At 40.3% G+C, this 24,921-nt stretch overlaps 1 protein-coding gene across 3 annotated transcripts in view; it reads right to left on the bottom strand.

The window, feature by feature from the left end:
* The window catches only part of trioa (trio Rho guanine nucleotide exchange factor a), a 157,217-nt gene that overhangs the window by 12,607 nt on the left and 119,689 nt on the right, over nt 1-24,921 (bottom strand). Inside the window, exons 13-36 of one of the 3 annotated variants that reach the window (XM_063013944.1) lie at nt 20,478-20,597; nt 19,671-19,862; nt 18,363-18,512; nt 18,161-18,275; nt 16,808-16,923; nt 16,351-16,473; nt 14,389-14,583; nt 13,269-13,384; nt 12,676-12,742; nt 12,423-12,532; nt 11,806-11,875; nt 11,627-11,716; nt 11,439-11,531; nt 11,211-11,322; nt 9,786-9,976; nt 9,580-9,681; nt 7,828-7,857; nt 7,574-7,725; nt 7,258-7,357; nt 5,881-6,124; nt 5,293-5,591; nt 5,026-5,196; nt 1,905-2,000; nt 33-181 (exon numbers count right to left, since the gene is read on the bottom strand). In XM_063013944.1, coding sequence (XP_062870014.1) covers nt 33-181; nt 1,905-2,000; nt 5,026-5,196; nt 5,293-5,591; nt 5,881-6,124; nt 7,258-7,357; nt 7,574-7,725; nt 7,828-7,857; nt 9,580-9,681; nt 9,786-9,976; nt 11,211-11,322; nt 11,439-11,531; nt 11,627-11,716; nt 11,806-11,875; nt 12,423-12,532; nt 12,676-12,742; nt 13,269-13,384; nt 14,389-14,583; nt 16,351-16,473; nt 16,808-16,923; nt 18,161-18,275; nt 18,363-18,512; nt 19,671-19,862; nt 20,478-20,597 — 3,203 coding nt within the window. The remainder of the gene's footprint in view (nt 1-32; nt 182-1,904; nt 2,001-5,025; nt 5,197-5,292; nt 5,592-5,880; nt 6,125-7,257; nt 7,358-7,573; nt 7,726-7,827; nt 7,858-9,579; nt 9,682-9,785; nt 9,977-11,210; nt 11,323-11,438; nt 11,532-11,626; nt 11,717-11,805; nt 11,876-12,422; nt 12,533-12,675; nt 12,743-13,268; nt 13,385-14,388; nt 14,584-16,350; nt 16,474-16,807; nt 16,924-18,160; nt 18,276-18,362; nt 18,513-19,670; nt 19,863-20,477; nt 20,598-24,921) is intronic. The other 2 variants (XM_063013962.1, XM_063013953.1) reach the window with 2 other exon arrangements.

The raw sequence follows: 24,921 nt of genomic DNA, 5'->3' as shown, positions 1-24,921 counted from the left end.
ATAAAAAATGAGGTAGTGAGGTAAAGTCCTACTGGCGTCTCTTGAGAAAGCCCGTCTTGCGATCCTCGATTTCATCCATGGGAGAGGACGAGGACAGAAGGGAGTTGTCAGAGGGATTGAAGGAAGGACTGCTGCTGTCACCCTGCTCCACAGACAGAGAGCTAGGTCTGTCTTCCAAAGCCTGAGAAGAGACACCACAGTTACACACACTCCACTATTTTCTACACATCTGTTACACTAACAGCTGTCCAGATTGTTTTTAGTCCAAAATCATTTTTGTTATTCATTCATCCAAGAACCCAACACACATGATTCAGGCAACACAAACAATGCATCAAAACGAAACGCAAAACGAAACATACTTGATTAATAAAAATGATGGCAATCTGGGCCCACTGTGGTTTACAAAATGTAACATAAAGCCTCCACAAGAGGCGTTCATGTACAAGTTTATTTTGTGTTTATGTGCCTGTTAAAATTTGTGTATTTAAATTAAAGAATGTCTCGGAGAACTTTGTTATATCTAATACATTGCGTGCATGGAAAGAAATAAAAAAATTTCTTAAAGTACCAAAAGGCCTCTCTCAGTTTTCCCCAGTGGCATTCAACCCAGATTTTCCCTCTCAATTATCAGATATTGGGCTCCCTAATTGGAGTAGACGTGGTATATCACAGATTTCTTGTTTATTTTCAGAGGGTGTCATGATGTCATTTTTGGACCTTTCGAATAAGTATAATTTGCCAAAGACAGACTTTTTCAGATATCTTCAACTTAGACACTTTATTAAAGCTCAGTTGGATGACAAGACTTTGAGAACTGATGTGACAGAGATTGAGTATTTTATATCCAAGCAACATGACCTGAGAGGTCTGATCTCGAGGTTTTATGTTATACTGTCTGATGGATGTCAGTCTTCTTTTGTAAACCTTAAAGGCATTTGGGAAAGGGACCTGCAGGAGGTCATAGACGAAGAGGTCTGGTGTTCTGTTTGTTCTAATCTATACCCTAAATGTACTTCAATAAATATACATGAACTTAATTTTAAGTTTATTAACAGGTTTTATCTTACTCCAGTGCGTCTACATAGGATATTTCCAGATAGATCTGATTCATGTTTCAAATGTCGATCTCACAAAGGCACTTTTTTTCACTCTTTTTGGACTTGTAATAGAATTAAAGCTTTTTGGGAAAAGGTACATATAGCTATACAGGAAATTCTTGATATACAGTTCGCACTGTGTCCTAAACTATACCTGCTTTATAGTCAATTAGAAACTATATTTGACAACAATGCAAAGCAGATCTTCACCCTCTTGGTCTTCATCGCAAAAAAATGTATTTTGCTGATTTGGGCTACCCCCCGGGTCCCATCAGTAAATTTATGGTTCTCTCAGATAGCATCTTTTCTCCCTCTTGAGAAGCTGACCTTTGACTTGCATCGGAAAACTGAAGAATTTTGGCGAATATGGTCTCCTCTTTGGAATTACATTGGAAATCTTTGAATGATTTTATTTTTTGAGGGGGTTTTCTTGTCCTCTCTTGTTTTTCCTTTTTATGTATATGTATTGTACTTTTTTTTTATTTGTGATATCTCATGATTGTATATTTTTATCTTTATATTTTTTCTCTTATACCTGCCTATAGGGACCCTTCTCTCTCCGTTCCTTTCACTTTAAAAAAAATTGTATCTGTAAATGTGCTTGTGTGTATTATGTGACATGTGTCTTAATAAAAAGTTAATAACAAAAAAAAAAATTTGTGTATTTAATTATTATTATTTTTCTCTGCGACTCATTTTTTTAGCCCAGGGTTTGCAAACCCCTGCTGTAAAACACACAGTGTGTAATAAGGTTAAGATGTCAAATGGATACACTTGTTTACTAAATTTATTAAACACACTTACCATCTTGCTTTTCACCAGCTCCTCAATGGCACTAACTAACTCTGCAGCACTGGGCGTCTCTGAGCTGGAGGGACGGACTGAAAGACGGGATGATGTCTGTGGATACGACAGTGAGTAGAAAAATGCGTAAGGCTTCATCATGACTGATAAAAAAATATCATGCAAATCTGTAAGACGTGACACTTTTTTCACCTGATACGGTCATGCTGAATGTTTATACACCTAGTTTTTCAGACACCAAAAACATCATGTTTCATGTTTACACAATCATATATACATACATGTATAATAAAGCTGATTCTAGAGCAATGTTACTTTATGGGTGGACAATAGATAATCTAAAAAAAACAATAACTACAGCACACTTTTTTGGCATGCTTTCTTATTTGCCTTATCCTATTCTGCACAGAAAACATTATTAACATTAACATATTCTAAAACATTAAGTGACTCATTTGATACTGTGCTCAACTGTTATGAATACATTCATCAGGTACATTGACATGCCTTTTAAAGGAACATTCCACTAAGAGCATTATGTTCAGCAGCACACCACTATCAAACATTGCCGAACAGAATTGTGCTTTAATGTCCAATATAAACTAAAAGCAAAAGTTAAGTGAAATAATGCAGGTTTAATCCTGAAAGCCGTAATGCTAATCCCATGATTGGTTTACTACTGATGGTGTGAAGTGAGACACATGATACTGAACAGCAATGGCATGTTCCTTTAAGTTTGGGTGTCTGAAGTACAGATAATCGGCAAGAGTCAAGCCATGACATAGAAGTAGAGTGAAATCCAGCAGAAAATCTCACCCTTGCTGTGCCTTCCAGACTTTCCAATTTGTGTCTGGGACTGGCCTCTGGTCTGCTTAGCTTTTACGGGCCAATTAGACACCAGAGTGGATAATGAGGGGTAAAGCACAGAGGAAGGGAAGGGAAGGGGCAATGGGGAATGGGGGATTATTACAGGGGTTGGAACAAGAGGTGCTCTCCGAGTTTCAGAGTCATTAGGCACGTGACCCCACATGCTCACATACAGCCAAAAATTCCTCTCTGCTTCACAGCGTATGTGCCTGCTAGTACTCTGAAGCTATTTTCAAGTAAGGACACACACTGACTGAGGCATCCATTCCCCAAGGTAAAAAATTCAGATTAGGAGGAATTGGGCTTGGTAATGCTTAATTGAATATGAAAAATCTATACATAGAAATAAATGACAAATAGAAAAGTCAGTACAAAAGTATAAAAACAATAGCAAAAAATAGAGGACTAGCTAAAGTCGAAACAAGCAGATTTGTGTCTAGGTGGAATTTAAAAAAAAAAGAAAGGTGAGAGTGCCTCTTAAAGTGCATGTTCATGAGAGGCCATGGGAGAGACGTTATCTCTCAAACTGTGCATCACTAATTATGTATCTACTATCCAATTAAATTAAGATCAAAGTAAATATGCAAAGAAAATGTCAAAGGAATAGGTGCTGTGTCTAAGCTTAAGTATGGGAACAGAAAGAGAAGTGACATGAGGGGAGGGAGGCCAGAAAGGGTAGAAGTTAAATGGAAAGGTATGGAAACTGAGATAAAACAAAGACAGGACACAAATCAACATAATGCTAATGGAAAACAATACAGCCAAGAACAGAACAAAAGAGAAAAAACAAATTAGTGTTACAAGCTGTTCTTTTTTTGCTGGAGTTGCTGGAGAAAACAATAGGATGAAGTCTGTAAAAACTGTCCATTCAAATTCCACATTGTAAGAAGTACTTACAAAGATCTGCAATAGGTTTGACTTGGACGATTTCCTGTTATATAACCAAATGTATCAACTGTCCACATCAAAAATCTAGACAACGATGTAAGAGAATTCGCCAATATAAACTAGAACATACATGATTTAATATGGACTCATGCTGCTGTAAGTCATCCACTTTACCAGTTATGCCAACATAGCACCCACCATGCTAGCCCCGCCTACAAACTGTTCTTATTTTGTTTCCGTAATTGGCGCCAAAGGGGCTTCATCAAAGTACTGAATACTTTTGTAAATAAGACATTTCAGTTTTAGATCTACAAAACCCTCTTTTCAGAAAAGTTGGGATGTTTTGTAAAACGCAATAAAAAAAGAATCAGTGATCGGTTAATTTCTTTGGATCCTTGATTAACTGTAGAAAGAAAAGATTTCCAATTATTTTGTAAACAGAAAGACATTTAGAATTTGATTCCCTCAACAAACTCCAAAAAAGTTGGGACCGAGGCGTGTTTACATCATGTCATGTTCCATCACCCTTTTCTATTAATAAGACTTTATGGTTTATGAACTGAAAACACTAATTGTTACAGTTACAATTGTCGCAACTTTTTTTGGAGTGTGTTGCGGGCATCAAATTCTAAATGTGTTTCTATTTACAAAATTCAATAAAGCTGATCAGTGAAAACACTGAAAATCTTTTCTTTCTACTTTTATCAGTTATTTACTTTATTTATTTATTAGGATTTAATGTCATGTTTTACACACTTTGGTTACATTCATGACAGAACAGGTAGTTACTCATTACTCATGATTCATCAGTTCACAAGTTTAATGTCAAACACAGGCATGGACAATCTTGTATCTCCAATTCACCTCACTTGCATGTCTTTGGACTGTGGGAGGAAACCGGAGCTCCCAGAGGAAACCCATGCAGACACGGGGAGAACATGCAAACTTCACACAGAAAGGACCCGGACCGCCCCACCTGGGGATCAAACCCAGGACCGTCTTGCTGTGAGGCGACAGTGCAACCCACTGAGCCACCGTGCCGCCCTATCAGTTAAATAAAAAATTTGTTTTACAAAACATCCTATCTTTTTAAAAATAGGGTTTGTAATTAATAAAGTAAATTAATAAAAAACATTTTACCTTGTCATTATGCATGATAAATTGAAGATTAATGGCTAAAATAGCCAAATTATATCAATTCAAAATTAAATCTTAGACTCAAAGTGCAAAAGGTCAAAAGGTCTAAATCCACTGTGCACAAACACCTTTACCTATTAATAATACTGAATAGGCTAGAAAAATGTTCATTCACCCACTCTTAGCAACAATCTGATATCTCTAGTCTACTCTACTTCAGGAAACCTACCTTGTCATCCTGAGGATCAGGCTGGAGCAGGCTATGCTGCTGGATGGCCATTGGTGGAGGCAGAGGTACAGAGTCAGGCCCTTCCTCACCTTCCTCCTCTCCACAGCTCTGCATGCCTGAAGAAGAGGACTTGGACAGTGTGCCACTGCTCAGACCCTCGTTTCTCACCCTCTGTAAACAGAATCATTGCACACAATCATCAGAGATCAATATTTTAACATCACAGGGCACAGTATTCAAGTGTCAACAGAAAGACTGTATCCTAACCTCCTCTATGGTCTCATCCTGCGGAGTGGCAGCGCTGTCGTCCGAGTCTTTCTGTGAGCCGATGTCGGCGCTCTTGCGCACGTCGGCTCGGTTCTTCTTGTGCTTGTGTGCAAGCTTTTTGACGTGGCCGTCAGCCTTGCCACTGCTCAGTCTCCTCACAGGGCTGGTGAGCCACTTGCGCAGGGTGTTGCCTGGTCTCTTGGGGCCTGGAGAACTCTGAGAACCCATCATGTGGCCAGGCTGCAGAGTGGCAGATGAGCCAGGGAGGATGGCATCATTGCTGCAAACTGAAAGTGTATCTGAAGGGGAAAACACACAAGAAATAAAGGTCAATATAAAATGATACTAGAGACAGATTATATTAGCTAGTGGTAAAAAAACAACATTTATCTAGCTGTTTTACCAAAAATATCCAAAACTGCTTTATACACTAGAACATACAATCTCAAAAGTGTTAAGTCATCAGCTAATTCAGCAAGACTACAGTAATAATATAATACACTATCATTACATTTTTTATTCCTTTTCACGTTTTACCTCTGCTTTATTCTGCTCAGAGTAAAGGTTGGTCTGTTTTCCCCAGCTTACCTTTGTGGTTGAAGATGCCCTCCATCTCCATGCTGCTGCGTGAGTGGGCAATGCAGAGCATGGCACAGGGCACGAGGCCCTCAAGAGCAGGCGAGCGGTCTGTTGTGCGCACTAAGCACCAGTCAGGCTTATCATGGAGCCGCTCGAGCACCTCCACCGTCTGCCCTCTGCGCACACTCAGCTCATTACTGTTTCCAGCCATGAAGTCATGGATAACCACGGTCAGCTCACAGCCTCCAGATAGCTGAGAAATCAAAAGAAAAAAATACAGCAAGGTCAAGAGGACTGCAATAATATTCATGTATTAATGAACATTAAAGATCTTCTCAAATGACAGAAGCGTTCGGAAAAGTTGCGTGCAAATTTGAGTATAAAGGCACAATGTAAAAGCTTTATTGGATGCCAACATGCATAGTTTTAGATCTAATATGCGAGCATGGTACACTGGGGCGTAACTCAAGCTTTTCTTACTGTTTATTGTCAAAACTTAAGGAAGGAGTATCTCCTAAGCTACAGCTGACAACACTTCAATCAGTTAGACATCTTTAAGCTACTGATTGGTTGTTTCTAGTGTAGTGTCTGTTTGTCTGGTCAAAAAACCAACAAGTAGACTCATATTGGAACATAATACTATAACCATGGTCAGGCTTATTTGATTTTGATTTTGGAACAATCTCAAACAGAACGCAGACCTCTAGTGCAAATCCATTCTTTCTGACCCACAAATCTGTGTATTAGCCAGTAACAGAACTCTTTTTAGAACTCAAACAAACATTGCTTTAATAAAAAATAGTAATAATAAAACAGTCAGCAAGAAGGCTGAATTAAATTCCATTATTTGAATGTGTTTTACTGTTTATAAATGATAAATGCATAGCTTAGCTAGCAACCAACTGGGACAAGTACCAACAAACTTCCACAGTACAAATCTGTATAGTGTGTATGGAGTTGATCTGCCAGCCATGAATTTAATTCCAATGAATCAATTGTATTGACAAACCTGGCAAAAACAAACAAATCAATTTAATTAAAAATTCATTTATTTGAAAACTTAAAATATGCACAACAATAAAAGATTATTTCCATCTGTCAGCGTCCAAGCTCAAGCTTTGTTACAGACACTTGAGTTAAGCTTTTATATGTTTCTGACCACTGGTACTAAATGCTATTATTGGTGTTTGCTTATCTCTGGCTTAACTGATTGCTCTGGGTGGAAACAGTTCATTTTAGGCACTGTATGTCTCGTTTATAAGCACCAGTTATTTTGCTAATAGTCTACTGGCATGTCAAACAATTAACTGAGTGTTTAATTATTAGTGCAAATATGACTTTCTCAAGTAAGAGAAGAAAGTGTTGGGTGGGAAAAAATGAACTGACCTTGTCACTGTCTAGTGTATTCTGAGATGTGCGCGAGGCCAAGGAGATGGTGTCCGGCTGACTGCTGGCCTCACCCTGACTGTCCAGATCCTCTCCATCTCTGTACACAGCAAAACAGCTAATAAAAACCCACAGGCCAGACAAATCATACGACTGCAAATTCTTGCTCTAAATATTAGCAATAATACAGCGTGACCACTGTACATGTTAAAGTGAAGAGCTGCAAATAAAAACACTGCAGGATAGAGGTGTATATACAGAAATGCATATCAGAAATATGAACATAGAGAAAAAAATAGAAAAAGGTTTCACTGGCCTGGGATTGTACCTGCGACCCTTGTGTTTGGATGTGGAAGGTTTGGGGATGTGAATAGGCTCTTTTAGTGCACCCTTTAGGTGAACCGTACGCTCCTGTATCACCTCTCGGATGTGTTTGATCCAGTCCTGCTTGTTCTCAATACTGGACGCCTGTGTTTGTCAGAGAAAGAAGAAAACATAACGTAGCAGGTTAAGAAACATGACTTTGTTTTAATATAATCTGTTTAACTGTCAGTGCTGGGCTATACTTACCATTGCTCCATGTTTGCATCCCTGACTTAGCTTTATTTGAAATATAGAAGACAGTTTCACTACGTTTTTATTACATAATAGAACTGTAACAAAGTGACTGAGGACAGACCGACAACAGAAAGTTTGATGCCAGTTTAATCATGCATTATAGAGGGTTTATGTAGAGTCTACTCCGCCTTCATATGTTTTATTTATTTTGCATGCTTGCACTGAGTTCATTATCTAGCAGTCTTGTCAATGATGTATTTTATAAATGACACATTAAATAACATTGTAAGACAGGGTGTAACTGCTCAGTTACAAGCTGATAAAGTGCGTAACAGCTATCTCTGCTATCGTACATTTAAGGTGTGCTAACTAAATGTTTTAGTCTGCCACCTTAATTAGGCAACTTTTGTTCTGATCTATCTGTATTAATCTACTGAATCTTACATACAAAAGCATAGCAAACCTTTTTAAAGCATTTTAAAGAAAATTCATTGTATGTTTTTAAAAAAAAATTAATAATCATGCCTCTACACAGTGCTAAATCCCAAACCATACTTTTCACTTTTCCTCCTTTTTCTCCCAATTTAACGTAGCCAATCCGCTGCTGGGGACCCCAATAGTGTCCAAGGAGGGTGTATATTCGCCTGACACACACTCGCAGTCCACCAATCCCTTCTTATTCTCCCACACTTCAGTGGATTTGCGCATGAAGTCAACTTCGCATACGGAGAGCCACACCCTGATCTCTGCGCTCTTCCACTTCTGTACAGGCACCCTGGGCAACCAAGGTCCTTACACAGCGTTGATAACCCCACCCCTTAGTCTGGTCTTTCCCACCCAGCAGAATGTAAGCCAATTTTGTCCGCTGCAGGCATTAGGCAGCAAATGTGCCTACTAGAGGGCGCCAAGGGTATCAGAGCTGAGATTCGAACCCTGGAGCTCAGAATCTTGGCACTTTTGTGCTAGCGGATAATCCTGCTGTGCCACCTGGGCACCTTCTCTTTTAGCTGCTCCAGTATTAGGGGTCACCACAGTGGATCATTCTGTTCTGCATACCCAACTTTTACCTAGTTTTTACACTGGGTACCCTTTCTAAATCAACCCTTCTTGTTTTATTCGGGCTTGGGACTGGCTCTGTGCACTGACAAATGTATCTCCCAATGGCTAGGCTGTTTGGCCATCTCCGTTCAGACATAGCCAATCATGTCTGTGTAGATGTTTGACTGGCCTGTAGTGGGTGGACTAGAGTGACTTAATATAGCCCACAAGTAATCTGCTGAAACCCAGGCTGTGATTGTTAAAAAAAACAACCCCCTCTCCTTCCCCACACACCATTGCGGTGCTGTCATGCCCTCTAGTGGACATCTCTTTTAATCTTTTGTGCCCAGGAGAGAAATGGAAGCATTGCTTTAAAGACTGATGCGCTCAGATTTCATTGTGCTACATTATTGTTTTTGAAATGGCATGACCAAAAGGCTTATAGTCCAGTGTCCACTAAGTAAAGCAAGTAATCATAGACACCAATACTGGTTAGAACTCAGAGATGCAAACATTTATATAACAGCACTGGCAGGGCACATGAGCAAAAGGGCAAATAGAAACAGCCTGGACAGCAGCCTGAGACAGCGGAGAAAGAGGAGAAACTAGAACAAAACAAAAAGCTAGGCAACCACCTCAGATCTTAAAACCACAGCCATGCTATTGAACCAAACACAAGCACAACAGAAAACGTAAGCACAAACACAAGAGCCTGACAGACATTACCTTAAGAACTATTTTGTTGTCAGAAGTTGGAGTTCGTCCAACCCAAAGGGCAAATTTACATGGATCGCCCTCTACATGTTCAGTAACACCCAGCTCCGAGGTCTAAACACGCACACAAACAGAAATTCAAGTTTATGACTGTGCAAACCTGTAAATAATGAACCGTACATTTTAAACTGCTGTATAAAGGTGCTGTCATCACTTACAAACAGTTTGCTCTTGTAGATGTACTTGCTCCTGCCGTTGGAGTCCTTGACCTCCTTGCTGAAGACGAGAGACATCTCGAAGAGGAACAGGTGACGCTCTCTGCCCTTTCTAATCAGAGTCTTCGGGTCCCACACCTGGAAGGACTCCTGCAGGATCAGCTCTCCCTGAGACTCGATGTTCTCATCAAAACCTAAGGTCAGACAGCAATCCCATCAGAATATGAATGCAGCTTTTTCACATCATAATACAATGCAGCATAGTACGGAGTAAGGTTGCTTTTATGCCTACATACATCTTAGTGCCAATGGTGCACTCACATATACATATATTTTATGCTTTTTCTCCCATTTATTTTCTCAATGTAGCGTAGTCAATTTGTCTTCCGCTGTTGGGAGATCCCCAATTGCAGTCGAGGTGGGTATATTGATGCTCACGCCTCCTCCAACCCAGACGCAGCCCCTAGCGGAACCCTTTCTCACCCATGCATTCTGCACAGGCGCCTCTCTATCTGCCAATCAGGGTCCTTACACAGCATTTGAAGACCCCACTCACATAGTCCGGTCATACCGCCCTAGCAGAGATGTGTCTGCTGCACGCACTGCCAATTATGCCCACTAGATGGTGCCCAGCCGACCGGTGGCAACGCCGAGTTTCAAACCGAGGAGTTCAGAATCTCGGCGCTGGTCCAAGATTATATTATTAAACATGTAAACAGATGTGTGTAAGCTGGCATTTTAAATACTTTTTTCAGTTTGTTTTATATTTACTCTGAAGTACATATTAATAAATGCTGCACTGAAGGAATAAATGGCTCTTTAATTGCCCATAACTTTGACCAAATTTTTTGTGTTTACATGCCATGTCTGTTCCATCTGGACCCCCATGTTTAATAGCTTAATAGATAAGTGTTTGTTTTCTTTGTATCCAGCTGGCAGTAGTTTATAAAGCACACATGCTGCTTCCTACTAATTAATCTAGTCAAACCCTCAATGCTTGTTTTACTGGTATGAAATCATTAGGACACAAGTAACCAAAAAATAACTAGCTGTCCATAAGTTTACCGCAAAACTAAATGGTATTTTATGTTATTTAAGAATACACAGTAAATAGGAAGCCTTATGTGATTTGTGTAACTTATAGGGGTTTGAATTATGTAAAGCAGAAACGCAAATGCAAGTTTAACATCAGCAGTAAGAAAAAAAAAAATCTAAAGTTTTTGTAAAGCAGTTTGTATAGTATTTGCCAAGAGGAAATTGACTCTTACTAGGTAGTTTTTTCCCACAGCATGAATACATGGGTAAGACATGATCCACATGTCAGATTGGGGGTTTGTAACAATCCCATCAGGCCATATGCAACCGAAATAAAAAGCCTGTACATGCCTGGGTGCCTGCATACATTGTTCATTATGTTCATAATCTTACCTTCCAGCATACTAAGGTGCATGGCATCATTAGCTCTTTTGGGCACACTGAGCATGACCTCCAAACCATCTTTGATTTCTCCCTTGCCCTCCTCACAACATGTCAGTAGTTCCTACAAACAGAGTGTAGCGACACACCAGTACTGTAAAAATTCCTGTTTAAATAGCTTTTCGATAAGACTATGTTTAGTCTGCACGTGAGATACAGTGCAGTCAGCGAGGTGTTTACCTTGAGCAGCAGCTGGTATTTGGTTATTCTCTGCACTGGTTTGATTAGATAAGAGGAGATAGAGTTAGCCAGACGATGCCTCTGCTGGATCTCCTGTAATAGCAGAGACATTAATCCACATTTAATGCAACCAAGATGTCTTAATAACAATCCAACTAGAAAAAATTACTACTGAATTAACTTCGTACGTCAAAGTAGGATCCAGCATGCTCCAGGATCAGCTGAGTAGAGTCTGGTTTGTTTTTGCAGTAGTTTACATACATCTGAAACTTGTCAGCCTATAAAACACAAATTAAATGGGTATTAGTGACACTTGAAATGCATTTGATCTATTTGCATTTGCAACATACATTCATGAGAAACTTACCCAGGTCACAAAACAATGACCCACATCCTCTGGAAGTTGTTCATACTTCTCCAGCTCTTTAAGGAAGATACTGCCAGGAATAAAGACAGAATTAATCAAGGTGTGCAAAAAGCCCATGTAACCGAATGAGTACTTTCATAGTGCCAATCACTGTATTGTTTTAATCAATCATAGGTGATCGGTGTTTAAGTGGTGTACTAAATGTATATTAGGAGGCTACTTATTTTTAATAAGTAAGCCTGGAACAGTGGTAGATCAGTGGGTAGAGCTCTGGATAATCAATCAAAAGGTTGTGGGTTTGAGTAAGGCCCTTAACCCTCTTGACTTCAGGACTGCTGTACAAAGGCAGACCCTGTGCAAATATTTCTAAACCTGGACACAAGCAATTTGCCAAACAAATGACACAAGCAGCAACCACCCTCTATACGTCCTGTGGATAGCAAATATAGTCACAGTTTAACTGTCGGTGTGTGTGTGTGTGTGTGCAGGCTTGAGAGTGTTTTGATTTGGATATGATGTAATCTAGATTTCCAGCTTGGAGAAAAAGAAAAGGTTTCACGTGAATATAATAACCCAAATTCTTGGAAACAGAGACCTATTCATGCCTGAAAACTTACTTGTGGTGGAATTCAAAGAGGTCCTGCATGTTGCCGAAAATGATGTGCTCTTTGTTGACGATACCCGGTGGGATTTCCTCCACACCACTAGTCATCTCCCAAAGATATGTCTGGAAAAAAAAGACCATAATGAAATATAGTGTAAATATAGACTTTATGATGCTATAATGACTCAAAGTATTTAAATGTTAAAACAGTCAACACTGTTTCAATGATGCTGAAATGATATTACGGAACGACTTCTTATACGTACATCCATACATTCCCTCAGATCTCTCACGTAGGCCTTTTCTGTCTGAATCAGCTCTGCCATTATAAAACTTGAAGGAAATACAAAGGCATAGTTAAACAAAGGTGAAAATTAAAGGCTTCATTAAAATGACTGATAAGAAATTACATATCACACATCTTTTATAATATCTTATGACAGGTTTATGCATGGCTCAACTTATCATCATTTCTAAGTAAAACACCTGCTGCCTAGAAACACATTACAGTACAATGCAGAACAAAGCAGAAACAGATGTTATGAGCCATAAATAATGTTTAAAACATAAGAGTACTGATGTACCAATTTCACTCATGCAAAAACATAAACCAGCACATTTCAACTGCAAGTACTGTAAGTGTAGAGTTTACGTGTCTATATAAATATAAGCATGAGTGTGTGTGTACACACAATATAGCCAAAATAATGTGGACACCTAATAATCTCATCAGCTACATAGACAAGCAAAAACAACCATTAACTAACAAACTAAACTAAACGTAAAACAAAAATGTAACATTAAAAATGCTAAATAATTTTAAAATTAAAAGTATTATAACACTGCTGAAGACACGTACTCCTTCCTACGAGCTGATTTGCGTTTCTCCTCATTCAGCTCATGGGCAGCATCCCTTAGCTTGACCTCTGACCCAGGAGCACTGGCAGGGATGATATCCAACTGCAGGTCCTTACTCTGGAAAAGAGAACATGCAAGAACAAAACCATTAAGCAATGGTTTTGAATGGCCACAATGTTTCAGCTCCAATAAATTGTCACCAGCATGAATTATTGTAATATGTAGTAAGCAAGTATTTAAGTAATGAAAAGCCCACAGCCTGTAGAACTTGTGTGGCCTGTGGGGCACTGAGGTGCAGCCCGATTTTTATAGTTAAGGCCTAATATTACTATACAGCTTTGGTGCAGCACTTAAGACCTGCACTGTTGCAGTCCAATGTAGAACAGCTTCTAATGCCATTCATAAAAATGGTAAAATTGGTAAAATCTCCTTACACTAGGATCAGAGTTTGGATACAATGCAAATGTTTTCTAGTAGCCCTCTGCCACAGACATGGTGCATTTGCCTAATCCTTTTCTGATTGATTCTTTTGTCATCTGTCAGTAGCCTATGTCAAACCGCCTACCAACACCCCTGTTGCAGCTTCCTATGGTTCAATACTTGCATTAAAATTAAGACTAAGAAGCTGGCAACATCCTGGGCAAGGCACATAATCTCTAATTACTTGAACTGTATTCAGTTACAATTGAAGATCACTTTGGATAAGAGGGTCTGCCTAATGCCATATATGTGAATGCACTGTGTTATTACATTTATTAATCATTTATAGAAAGCCTTTAAATAAGAGCTCCACCAAAAACCATGCAACTACATACCAGAAACCAAAGGCTCAATTCAATAAAAGCACTTCTCATCCTGCACATCTGCATTGTCTATTGGTAGTCTATGGTGATCTCTTTTTTTGTTGTGTATAAAAACTGATGGATTTAACTTTGGATGGTACAATATCCTCAAACCAAGGGTTTAACTTAAGCTACCTCTTTTGCAGCAGTGTTTGCACTGTAATATCCGATGAGGCATCTGTGCCATCTTTCCTCAAACAGTAAGTTTATAGCACTTTCACAACACTGAAGACAACCAAATCCAGAGCTCACAGCAGAGTGAGAGCAGGGGAAACATACCGCTTTGTTGGAGTCGGAGGAGATCCCCAGAGCTTTTTCCAGTGAGGTGCGGTATTTGTCCATGCGCAGGGAAAAGTCTCTGTAGCGCTTGTCCACAGCTGTCACCCACTTCTTGATCTCAGCTGCATGAGCGTGACCCTTATCGCAGAAGCCATCAGCCAGCTGTATCAGCAGCTTCACACGCTCCTTGGTTTGCTAAGCGAGATAAGAGAGACCCAGTCATGAAAATGTACCATGCTGAACTGTGTAATGAGTTTCATTTAAAGTATAAGAAGGTGCAATGGGTGTAACTTTAACCAATCTGCTGCAAACAAGACTTCTTACTACCATGAAAAACCTCTCATGAACAGGCATTGTTCGTTTGTTTGGATTTGCTATGCTAATGCTATGTTTAACACAAATTTGTGTCATTTTATGGCATGATCAGTATGTTTCAGTCTGTTTATTGTATCTTGTCTTTATATTGTGAGTATATTTTATATTTAATATTTTGTTTTGTCTTGTGTAAGCATTTCTTTTATGGTTTCAGGCATGTGTACTTGATGTCTTTCCTTTGTGTATTTGGGGCATTCTATCAGGATGTGCTTTATCGTAATAGGTAAGAGGCATATTGTAGGTGGATGTAAACTAGCACTATAATTAAAACTGTATTATAAAACGGATAGTTCCGGTCCTAAAATCTGATTGGCTGAGCCGCATTCGAAGCCGTTGTAAAATCCCCTATAAACGCACACCTATGACCACCTCACATCATTCCATATTAATACGCCACTGAATCGAAAAAGTTAATGTTATTTTCGCCCTCATGTTGCCTAGCAACACTGTTAATCGAACTATTTTGCGTCGTGGAAGAATGCTTTATTGTAAGTTTATACACAATAAATACATTTATGAATTAAACATTGTTGTATTTATTATATTTTATGTTGACCGCCGTTTTATAAAAGCAATAAGCCACTCAAGACCGTGCATTATTGTTATGATTTTAGCACGGGGAAAGAAGTTTTAGGCACTCCGCTTCGTGTCGTGCCAAAAACGTCATCCCCGTGCTAAAATCACAGTAATGCACGGCCTCTCGTGGCTTATTGCTTTAATAATAACCACATGAAAATAATGTACACACTCTGGGGTGTGCTATTGTAGACAGAAAGCAAAAGAAAAGTGCATATTGTGCCCTAAAAATTACCAAGTATGCCAGCATGTGAACAGGGCAAGACATAAATCAAAGCAGCAAAGTGAAACGAATTTACTGAAATATCAGAAAATAAAAACAAATATTTAGCAAATGGATTTTATTTTCAGTGTATATTTGGGTGGCACAGCGGTACATCGCTCAAGCTCATGAACGCTGGTATTCTGGGTTTTAGAAGAGTGGCTGTTATAGCTGAAAAGACCAAATAAAGGTCACGCTATATAAATAACATTTGTTTTGGAAATGGAATGTCCAACAAGCTCATGTTCAGGTGGCCAGATACTTTTGACCATATAGTGAATCAATCTGCACCTGGAAGACCTTTTTAAAAAGTGATCACGTTAAGCTATAGAGTTTGTAAGAAAACGTGAACGTATCAAGACATCCAAAAGTCTGGGGTCACTAGCAAAAATGCTTTTGTTTTGCACTGTTCATGAATTTAACACAATTTCTTTCACTACATTTGATAAAATCAACATTGTAATTTGAATAAACAGTTGACATTTGTACAGATGCCAGACTGTCCGATAGCATGGCTGAGATTCAACCTTGGGAAAACATCATAATAAAATCAGGGGAAAAGCCAGTTAGAAGCATTTTCACTAGAGGTTTTAGATGTTTTATCAAGCCTTTTGATTTGGGAGAAGTTAGATCAAAAGAACAGCCGGTGTGAACATAAGGTATAATTAAGCTAATCCTTTCTTCCTAGCCTTTTTTTTTTACCAAATAACATTAAAGCTGCTTGCATGTGGAAAAAGAACATAAATTACCCTGGCTGTGATGTGGAAGTCCTCATGCTCTTTCAGCAGCTCCTGTGTGTGATGGATGCTGGAGCCGGTGGATGTGTGTGTAGACAAGTAGAACTCACCAGTGTCATGGATCCACTCAAGAGCCTGCACAATTCAACAACACACATTAAAAGCTGTTTGTTTTCTGACTGTGTCTTTCAGAATCTCAGCATTACACAAGAGGATTCAGGATGTTGAGATTGCAGTCAGACAAGTGGTCAGTAAAAACAGGCAGCACATGTGAGTGACTGTGTGGTGACAGAACTAATTAGCCTAATGAGAATACAGCACTGAAGAGGCTTATTAAAAGGCACCACAGCATGGTATGAATCTCTAGCTGTGTGAGGCACTGCCTCGGGAAAGGGAAAGCTGGAAAAACAGACAAAGATGGCGTGCGTGAGCAGGCGAGAAGCTCTGCATGTGTAAGTGCGAGCCAAACCTGTTTGGCGCTGCGTTCAAACACCACGTACTGCTGGCACTGATCCAACCTCCTCTTCCTCATCGTCCAGAAGTGCAAGACTCGATTCTCCCTCTGCAGCAGCTCATTCAGGATGTCTGAACAAAAGCATAAAGAGAAACAGGCTTACAAACTCGATACAGCTTCTTACTACCATTCCAATATGTGACATTCATTTATTCGTTTCTGCATTAATCTTATTTTCATTTTGGTCTGGGTCGTGGCAGGTCCAATTCCACTGGGAATGTCTGTGTGTCTAGATGCGCGACCCACTGATAGCACTGCCGAGATTCAACTTGAGTGCCCTGTGAAGCCATGACAGATAATTTCAGCTTGTTTCCCTGAGCAGCAAAGCAGACAAAGTGCTGCGTTCAACAGACCAAGATTCAGCCCCAGTAAATTTGGTGACCAGAAGGAAGCTCTAACATAATAATCGTTATTCACCTATCAGCTTCTTAGTAAACCGAGCATGATGACATTTCTAACTATACTGAGAAGGCTCAGTTTTGCAGTTTTCAGTTTAGTTCCCAGCGCTACTTGTTTTCCACTGGCTTTTGGCTATTACCGTTATAAAACATGGTCACTGCAGATAAAACAAGTGTTTATTGGTTTGAATGTAGTAAGCGAAAACTGCGGTGACGTAATCGCTGTCTAGGTAGTACGTCTAAATAACCTGCCTTATAAGTTCAATGTCCTATTAGAATCCTCTTTACTTAGGCAGCTGCCTAGGTAGGCTGTAGGCAGAAAGGCAGCTCACTTGTTTTTCAGACAGACCCATAGTCATTCATGTCTGTGTAGATGCCCGACCGGCCGACAGCTGATATTCACACCCCGGATTTCAGTGTAATGAACTAGAATCTCCTTTATACCCGATTAGGAATTCACTGTCCAATTTGATCAAGAAGCACTGTATCTAATGCTGCTGCTTTTTTCACCTGCCAGTGTTGGGTTCCCACACAGAGCTCTATTTTGTACGGAAAACCATGCTAAACTCCATGTGACACAGAGGCAGCAAAAGTCAATTAGATCTATTGTTAGATAAGGAACATGTGCTTGATACTAAGCTGTGTTTTTGAGAGCGAGTAGCTCCGCAGTGCTGAGACCTGACCCACTTTTCTGTTTCCAGATCTGTGAGTCATTAAAGCTCAGGAAAGAAAATTCACACGGCACACTCCAAAACTGGGCTAAACTGAATCTAACTGGGCCAGCTGCTCCAATCTAAACTCAACATTACATTTTTTACAATGTCCACTAGATGTCAGAATTTAGCCAAAGAAGCTCTTCAATTCTGCACTACCGTCTAGACTCCACGCTGGACGTGTATTGCACACTCACTTTTGACCTGCTGCTCAGGTGCTTTGACGTGACTCAGCATCCCAGGCATGTTGACACTGTTCCGGTGCATGTACTTGAGAAACACGTCGGCATTGCGTCTGGCCAGGGTGCATGCCTGAAATGATACACATATAAACACAGGTTAGTCAGCAAGAGGTAACAGCACAGAAAGCAGATCAGATGTAGCCTGTGGGTACAGTACCTTAAGGAAGGCTTCTTTTTGCTCCAGGTGTTTGCTGATCATAGGGGTGACGTGATCCGTCTCACAATTGGGACCTAGTTTGTCTGCTCCTCCACACCAGTCCTCCTCCCGCTTATACTCCTGCTCCAGGCTTTCCAGAACACTGCACACCTGTATATCAACATCAAACCATTAAGAATTACAATAATAACACAACTGCCTGAAAACAGTACTGAAAATAGAAATGTCGTTCCTGTAAGACTTTAGGGCATTCAGTCAGTATATGTTTGATAGAAATATGTATTTGGCAGAATGGGGTAGCTTCCCCCCCTTACAATATACGATTGTGTTAAGTGTGTGCGTCCAATGCAGCATCTGGTATAGACCACCTTAATACGTTTCTCTGGTTGTATTTTTACTTCGGTGAAAATGACATTCCATAAAGTTTATTTCTGCATTGTGTGTTCAATTCTTTTTGCCACATATTTTTAATGTTGACAGAAATAAGTGGTTTGGCAACTGATGGGGGAAGTTTGAAGTCTGTTGTTTGACCTGATTATTTTATAAGCTACATCTACCACAGAGATAATCTTTGTGGGAATACAGTTGCTAACTGTACTCCATCTGTTGTTCTGTCCACTTTTTGTCATTTATCAATAAAAAGGAACTCCTGTAGGACCCTTACTGACCATGTTCGGGTGGTGGACCATTTTAAGCTCTGCATTGCCACCAACATGGTAATCACATGATCATGTGTGTTATTCTGGTATAAGTGTATCAGGTACAGCAGTGTTAGTGGGGTTTTCTAAACAGTCTAAACATACTGGCCTCTTTATTAGGAACACATACCCTGTAAGCACTGGTTGCAAGTGTATAGCTAGAGAACTTGCACTTGTGTTTTATCAGTGACAAGTTCTTATCACTGATTAATATTTTTAATTGGGGCACTGTTCTTCTCCCAGTATCAGCACCAAGTTGTTTAAAATCCTAACAACACTGCTGCACCTGCTACACTAATATCAGAACAACACATGTTACCATGTCATAATCCACAACCCACATAACATCTGTTCATTGGGAGTCCCATAAAATTGATAAATGAGGTAATTAGTGGGGGAAGAAGGGTGTACAGAGCAACATGGGCTCCAGTCAGTAATGATATACCCAAGTTCCTCCATATAGTATGTGTAGCCTAAAGAGGTGAAAAATGAATCATTTAAAACGATTATTCACTCAAAAACTGCCCAGATAAAAGGAATCATATCTTTATGTGTAGAGCAAACGACAGATCTGAGAACCGCAGTGAGCAAAGGCATCTATGGCCCTCACCTGCTCAGAGGTCTTGTAGAAGGCCACAGAGGCGTTAACCAGTTTAAGCCGGTCCTCCATCTTGAGCATGAGCTGCTGCCAGTGGGAAGCCACATTCTCAGCGCAGTCACGGATCATGTCCATGTCGTAGTGATTGGCCTGTAGCAGTGCCTCGGCCTTCTGCTGCACCTGCAAAGCACTCTGATGGGTTTTCTGCTCAGAAACACACACACACACACACACATACACACACACAGTTAGATAAATAACACTGAGGAGGAAAAATTAAAGCCAGATTGATGTGAACTGAAAAATAAATGAACGTATGTTTGGGTTTGGCGAAAGCAGACAGAACTCTCAGAGTATTTATTTATTCTATTCATCTACTGTAAGATGGATATTTATAGCTCTACTACAGAATTCATCCTGTTATACTGCTTTGTTCTTCCCTCAGATGATTTAATGTGCAGTGTCATAATAAATGAAGAAAAAATAAGAACTTGGCAAGTTTTTATGTTTTACAACAGACAATGAGGCAAGACATTTCTTGGGATTGTAATATTCCAAATGTATACAACGACTATATTTTAAAGAGCAAACTTTTAAAGTCATATTATTTACATGCCTATAATGCATGAAGCCAGTAATCTCTGTGTATGGGTCAAGTTTGCTTGGTTGCCGAGTCAAAGCTGTTAGCTTAACGGTCAGCTTCCACAAAAAACATGTTTACTTTGGTTTACCTATTCCTAAAGTTTGTAACAAAAAGCTGAAAAAATAGACTGTGAAAAAACATTCTTTAAGAGAGACTGTTGGAAGGAATGAAGATACCTCAATAGCATGTTGGAACTGCTCATGCTCTCTCTGCAGCTGCTCGGCCTCCTGAAGAGAACTGGCTGTGATTAGACCAGCATTTAACATTGATTCTCCGTTCCGGATCCAACCTAAAACCTGAAACACACACACAGGCTGAATTATACTGTTGGCTCACACATGCAGACATTGCTCATGCTTAAACGCTTGTACAGTGCTGTCTATATCCAACCAGAATGTAGTAGAGGCTGCTCATAAACACTAGCAGTATTTCTCAGGTATATAACGCAATTTTTCTTATTTATGTTAAATTTGGTAAAATAGTAGAAAAGCACTTGGGTGGAGCAGTGGTCTATTACACTGGCCCACCACCGCTGTTTGTTTGTTTATTAGGATTTTAACGTCATGATTTATACTTTGGTTACATTCATGACAGGAACGGTAGTTACTCATTACACACAAGGTTCATCAGTTTACAAGGTTATATCGAACACAGTCATGGACAATTTAGTATCTCCAATTCACCTCACTTGCATGTCTTTGGACTGAGGGAGGAAACCGGAGCTCCCGGAGGAAACCCATGCAGACACAGGGAGAACATGCAAACTCCACTCAGAAAGGATCCAGACCTCCCCACCTGGGAATCAAACCCATGACCTTCTTGCTGTGAGGCAACAATACCACCCACCGAGCCACCGTGCCGTCCTCTATCAGGTATTTAATGAAATTATTTTTATTATTGGTGAAGTAGTAGAAAGGCTCTTGGGTGGTGCTGAGATATGGGTTGAAATCTAAGCACTGCTATCAATCAGCTGGGCATCTATACAGACTTGATTGCCTACATATGAGGAGGGAGAGGGGGGTGGATAAAGCCCTTAGATGGCTTGGTGCCCTGTCCAAGGTAATCTTGCCTTGAGCCTATTGTTTCCCCATGGGTTTCACCTGCAGTGACGCTGACGAAGATAAAGTGGTTGAATGCAGTGGGATAATTCATAGAATCATAATACAGAATGCAACTACTAGATAATACATTTGGTAAAGGAAACTATAGCAACTATTAAGGTGACAATTAATGCATAATAAGCGTAGTCTGATAAGTCTTTTTTGTATGAAAGATTTTCCGTCATGTAAATGGTTATTTAAAGAAACATTTAACAAATCTGATTGTCCTGAGGGAATTAAATGCAGCAAAACCTTTCAATGGAAAAATTATAAATAGATGCAATGTGACAGGAATAATCACATCTCTCCTGCAACACAGTGGAAAAGCAACAGCAACAGAGCAGAACAAGTGCACTGAGGAGGAAGAAAAGCATTTCTTAGTTCAATATATACAGTATATATATATATATATATATATATATATACATATATATATACATATATATATATATATATATATATATATATATATACACAGGGGTTGGACAAAATAACTGAAACACCTGTCATTTTAGTGTGGGAGGTTTCATGGCTAAATTGGACCAGTCTGGTGGCCAATCTTCATTAATTGCACATTGCACCAGTAAGAGCAGAGTGTGAAGGTTCAATTAGCAGGGTAAGAGCACAGTTTTGCTCAAAATATTGCAATGCACACAACATTATGGGTGACATACCAGAGTTCAAAAGAGGACAAATTGTTGGTGCACGTGTTGCTGGCGCATCTGTGACCAAGACAGCAAGTCTTTGTGATGTATCAAGAGCCACGGTATCCAGGGTAATGTCAGCATACCACCAAGAAGGACAAACCACATCCAACAGGATTAACTGTGGACGCAAGAGGAAGCTGTCTGAAAGGGATGTTCGGGTGCTAACCCGGATTGTATCCAAAAAACATAAAACCACGGCTGCCCAAATCACGGCATAATTAAATGTGCACCTCAACTCTCCTGTTTCCACCAGAACTGTCCGTCGGGAGCTCCACAGGGTCAATATACACGGCCGGGCTGCTATAGCCAAACCTTTGGTCACTCGTGCCAATGCCAAACGTCGGTTTCAATGGTGCAAGGAGCGCAAATCTTGGGCTGTGGACAATGTGAAACATGTATTGTTCTCTGATGAGTCCACCTTTACTGTTTTCCCCACATCCGGGAGAGTTACGGTGTGGAGAAGCCCCAAAGAAGCGTACCACCCAGACTGTTGCATGCCCAGAGTGAAGCATGGGGGTGGATCAGTGATGGTTTGGGCTGCCATATCATGGCATTCCCTTGGCCCAATACTTGTGCTAGATGGGCGCGTCACTGCCAAGGACTACCGAACCATTCTGGAGGACCATGTGCATCCAATGGCGGTGCCGTGTATCAGGATGACAATGCACCAATACACACAGCAAGACTGGTGAAAGATTGGTTTGATGAACATGAAAGTGAAGTTGAACATCTCCCATGGCCTGCACAGTCACCAGATCTAAATATTATTGAGCCACTTTGGGGTGTTTTGGAGAAGCGAGTCAGGAAGCGTTTTCCTCCACCAGCATCACGTAGTGACCTGGCCACTATCCTGCAAGAAGAATGGCTTAAAATCCCTCTGACCACTGTGCAGGACTTGTATATGTCATTTCCAAGACGAATTGACGCTGTATTGGCCGCAAAAGGAGGCCCTACACCATACTAATAAATTATTGTGGTCTAAAACCAGGTGTTTCAGTTATTTTGTCCAGCCCCTGTATATATATATATATATATATATATATATATATATATATATATATATATATATATATATATATATATATATATACAGTGTATCACAAAAGTGAGTACACCCCTCACATTTCTGCAGATATTTAAGTATATCTTTTCATGGGACAACACTGACAAAATGACACTTTGACGCAATGAAAAGTAGTCTGTGTGCAGCTTATATAACAGTGTAGATTTATTCTTCCCTTAAAATAACTCAATATACAGCCATTAATGTCTAAACCACCGGCAACAAAAGTGAGTACACCCCTAAGAGACTACACCCCTAAATGTCCAAATTGAGCACTGCTTGTCATTTTCCCTCCAAAATGTCATGTGACTCGTTAGTGTTACTAGGTCTCAGGTGTGCATAGGGAGCAGGTGTGTTCAATTTAGTAGTACAGCTCTCACACTCTCTCATACTGGTCACTGAAAGTTCCAACATGGCACCTCATGGCAAAGAACTCTCTGAGGATCTTAAAAGACGAATTGTTGCGCTACATGAAGATGGCCAAGGCTACAAGAAGATTGCCAACACCCTGAAACTGAGCTGCAGCACAGTGGCCAAGATCATCCAGCGTTTTAAAAGAGCAGGGTCCACTCAGAACAGACCTCACGTTGGTCGTCCAAAGAAGCTGAGTGCACGTGCTCAGCGTCACATCCAACTGCTGTCTTTGAAAGATAGGCGCAGGAGTGCTGTCAGCATTGCTGCAGAGATTGAAAAGGTGGGGGGTCAGCCTGTCAGTGCTCAGACCATACGCCGCACACTACATCAAATTGGTCTGCATGGCTGTCACCCCAGAAGGAAGCCTCTTCTGAAGTCTTTACACAAGAAAGCCCGCAAACAGTTTGCTGAAGACATGTCAACAAAGGACATGGATTACTGGAACCATGTCCTATGGTCTGATGAGACCAAGATTAATTTGTTTGGTTCAGATGGTCTCAAGCATGTGTGGCGGCAATCAGGTGAGGAGTACAAAGATAAGTGTGTCATGCCTACAGTCAAGCATGGTGGTGGGAATGCCATGGTCTGGGGCTGCATGAGTGCAGCAGGTGTTGGGGAGTTACATTTCATTGAGGGACACATGAACTCCAATATGTACTGTGAAATACTGAAGCAGAGCATGATCCCCTCCCTCCGGAAACTGGGTCGCAGGGCAGTGTTCCAGCATGATAATGACCCCAAACACACCTCTAAGACGACCACTGCTTTATTGAAGAGGCTGAGGGTAAAGGTGATGGACTGGCCAAGCATGTCTCCAGACCTAAACCCAATAGAACATCTTTGGGGCATCCTCAAGCGGAAGGTGGAGGAGCGCAAAGTCTCGAATATCCGCCAGCTCCGTGATGTCGTCATGGAGGAGTGGAAAAGCATTCCAGTGGCAACCTGTGAAGCTCTGGTAAACTCCATGCCCAGGAGAGTTAAGGCAGTTCTGGGAAATAATGGTGGCCACACAAAATATTGACACTTCAGGAACTTTCACTAAGGGGTGTACTCACTTTTGTTGCCAGTGGTTAAGACATTAATGGCTGTATATTGAGTTATTTTGAGGGAAGAATAAATTTACACTGTTATATAAGCTGCACACAGACTACTTTTCATTGTGTCAAAGTGTCATTTTGTCAGTGTTGTCCCATGAAAAGATATACTTAAATATCTGCAGAAATGTGAGGGGTGTACTCACTTTTGTGATACACTGTGTATGTATATATATATATATATATATATACAGTGTATCACGAAAGTGAGTACACCCCTCACATTTCTGCAAATATTTCAT

Source organism: Trichomycterus rosablanca, chromosome 2 (genome assembly GCF_030014385.1).
Source record: "Trichomycterus rosablanca isolate fTriRos1 chromosome 2, fTriRos1.hap1, whole genome shotgun sequence".
NCBI classification, from domain to species: domain Eukaryota; kingdom Metazoa; phylum Chordata; class Actinopteri; order Siluriformes; family Trichomycteridae; genus Trichomycterus; species Trichomycterus rosablanca.
Note: the sequence above shows the minus strand (reverse complement) of the source record. Positions and strands in the feature narration are given on the sequence as shown.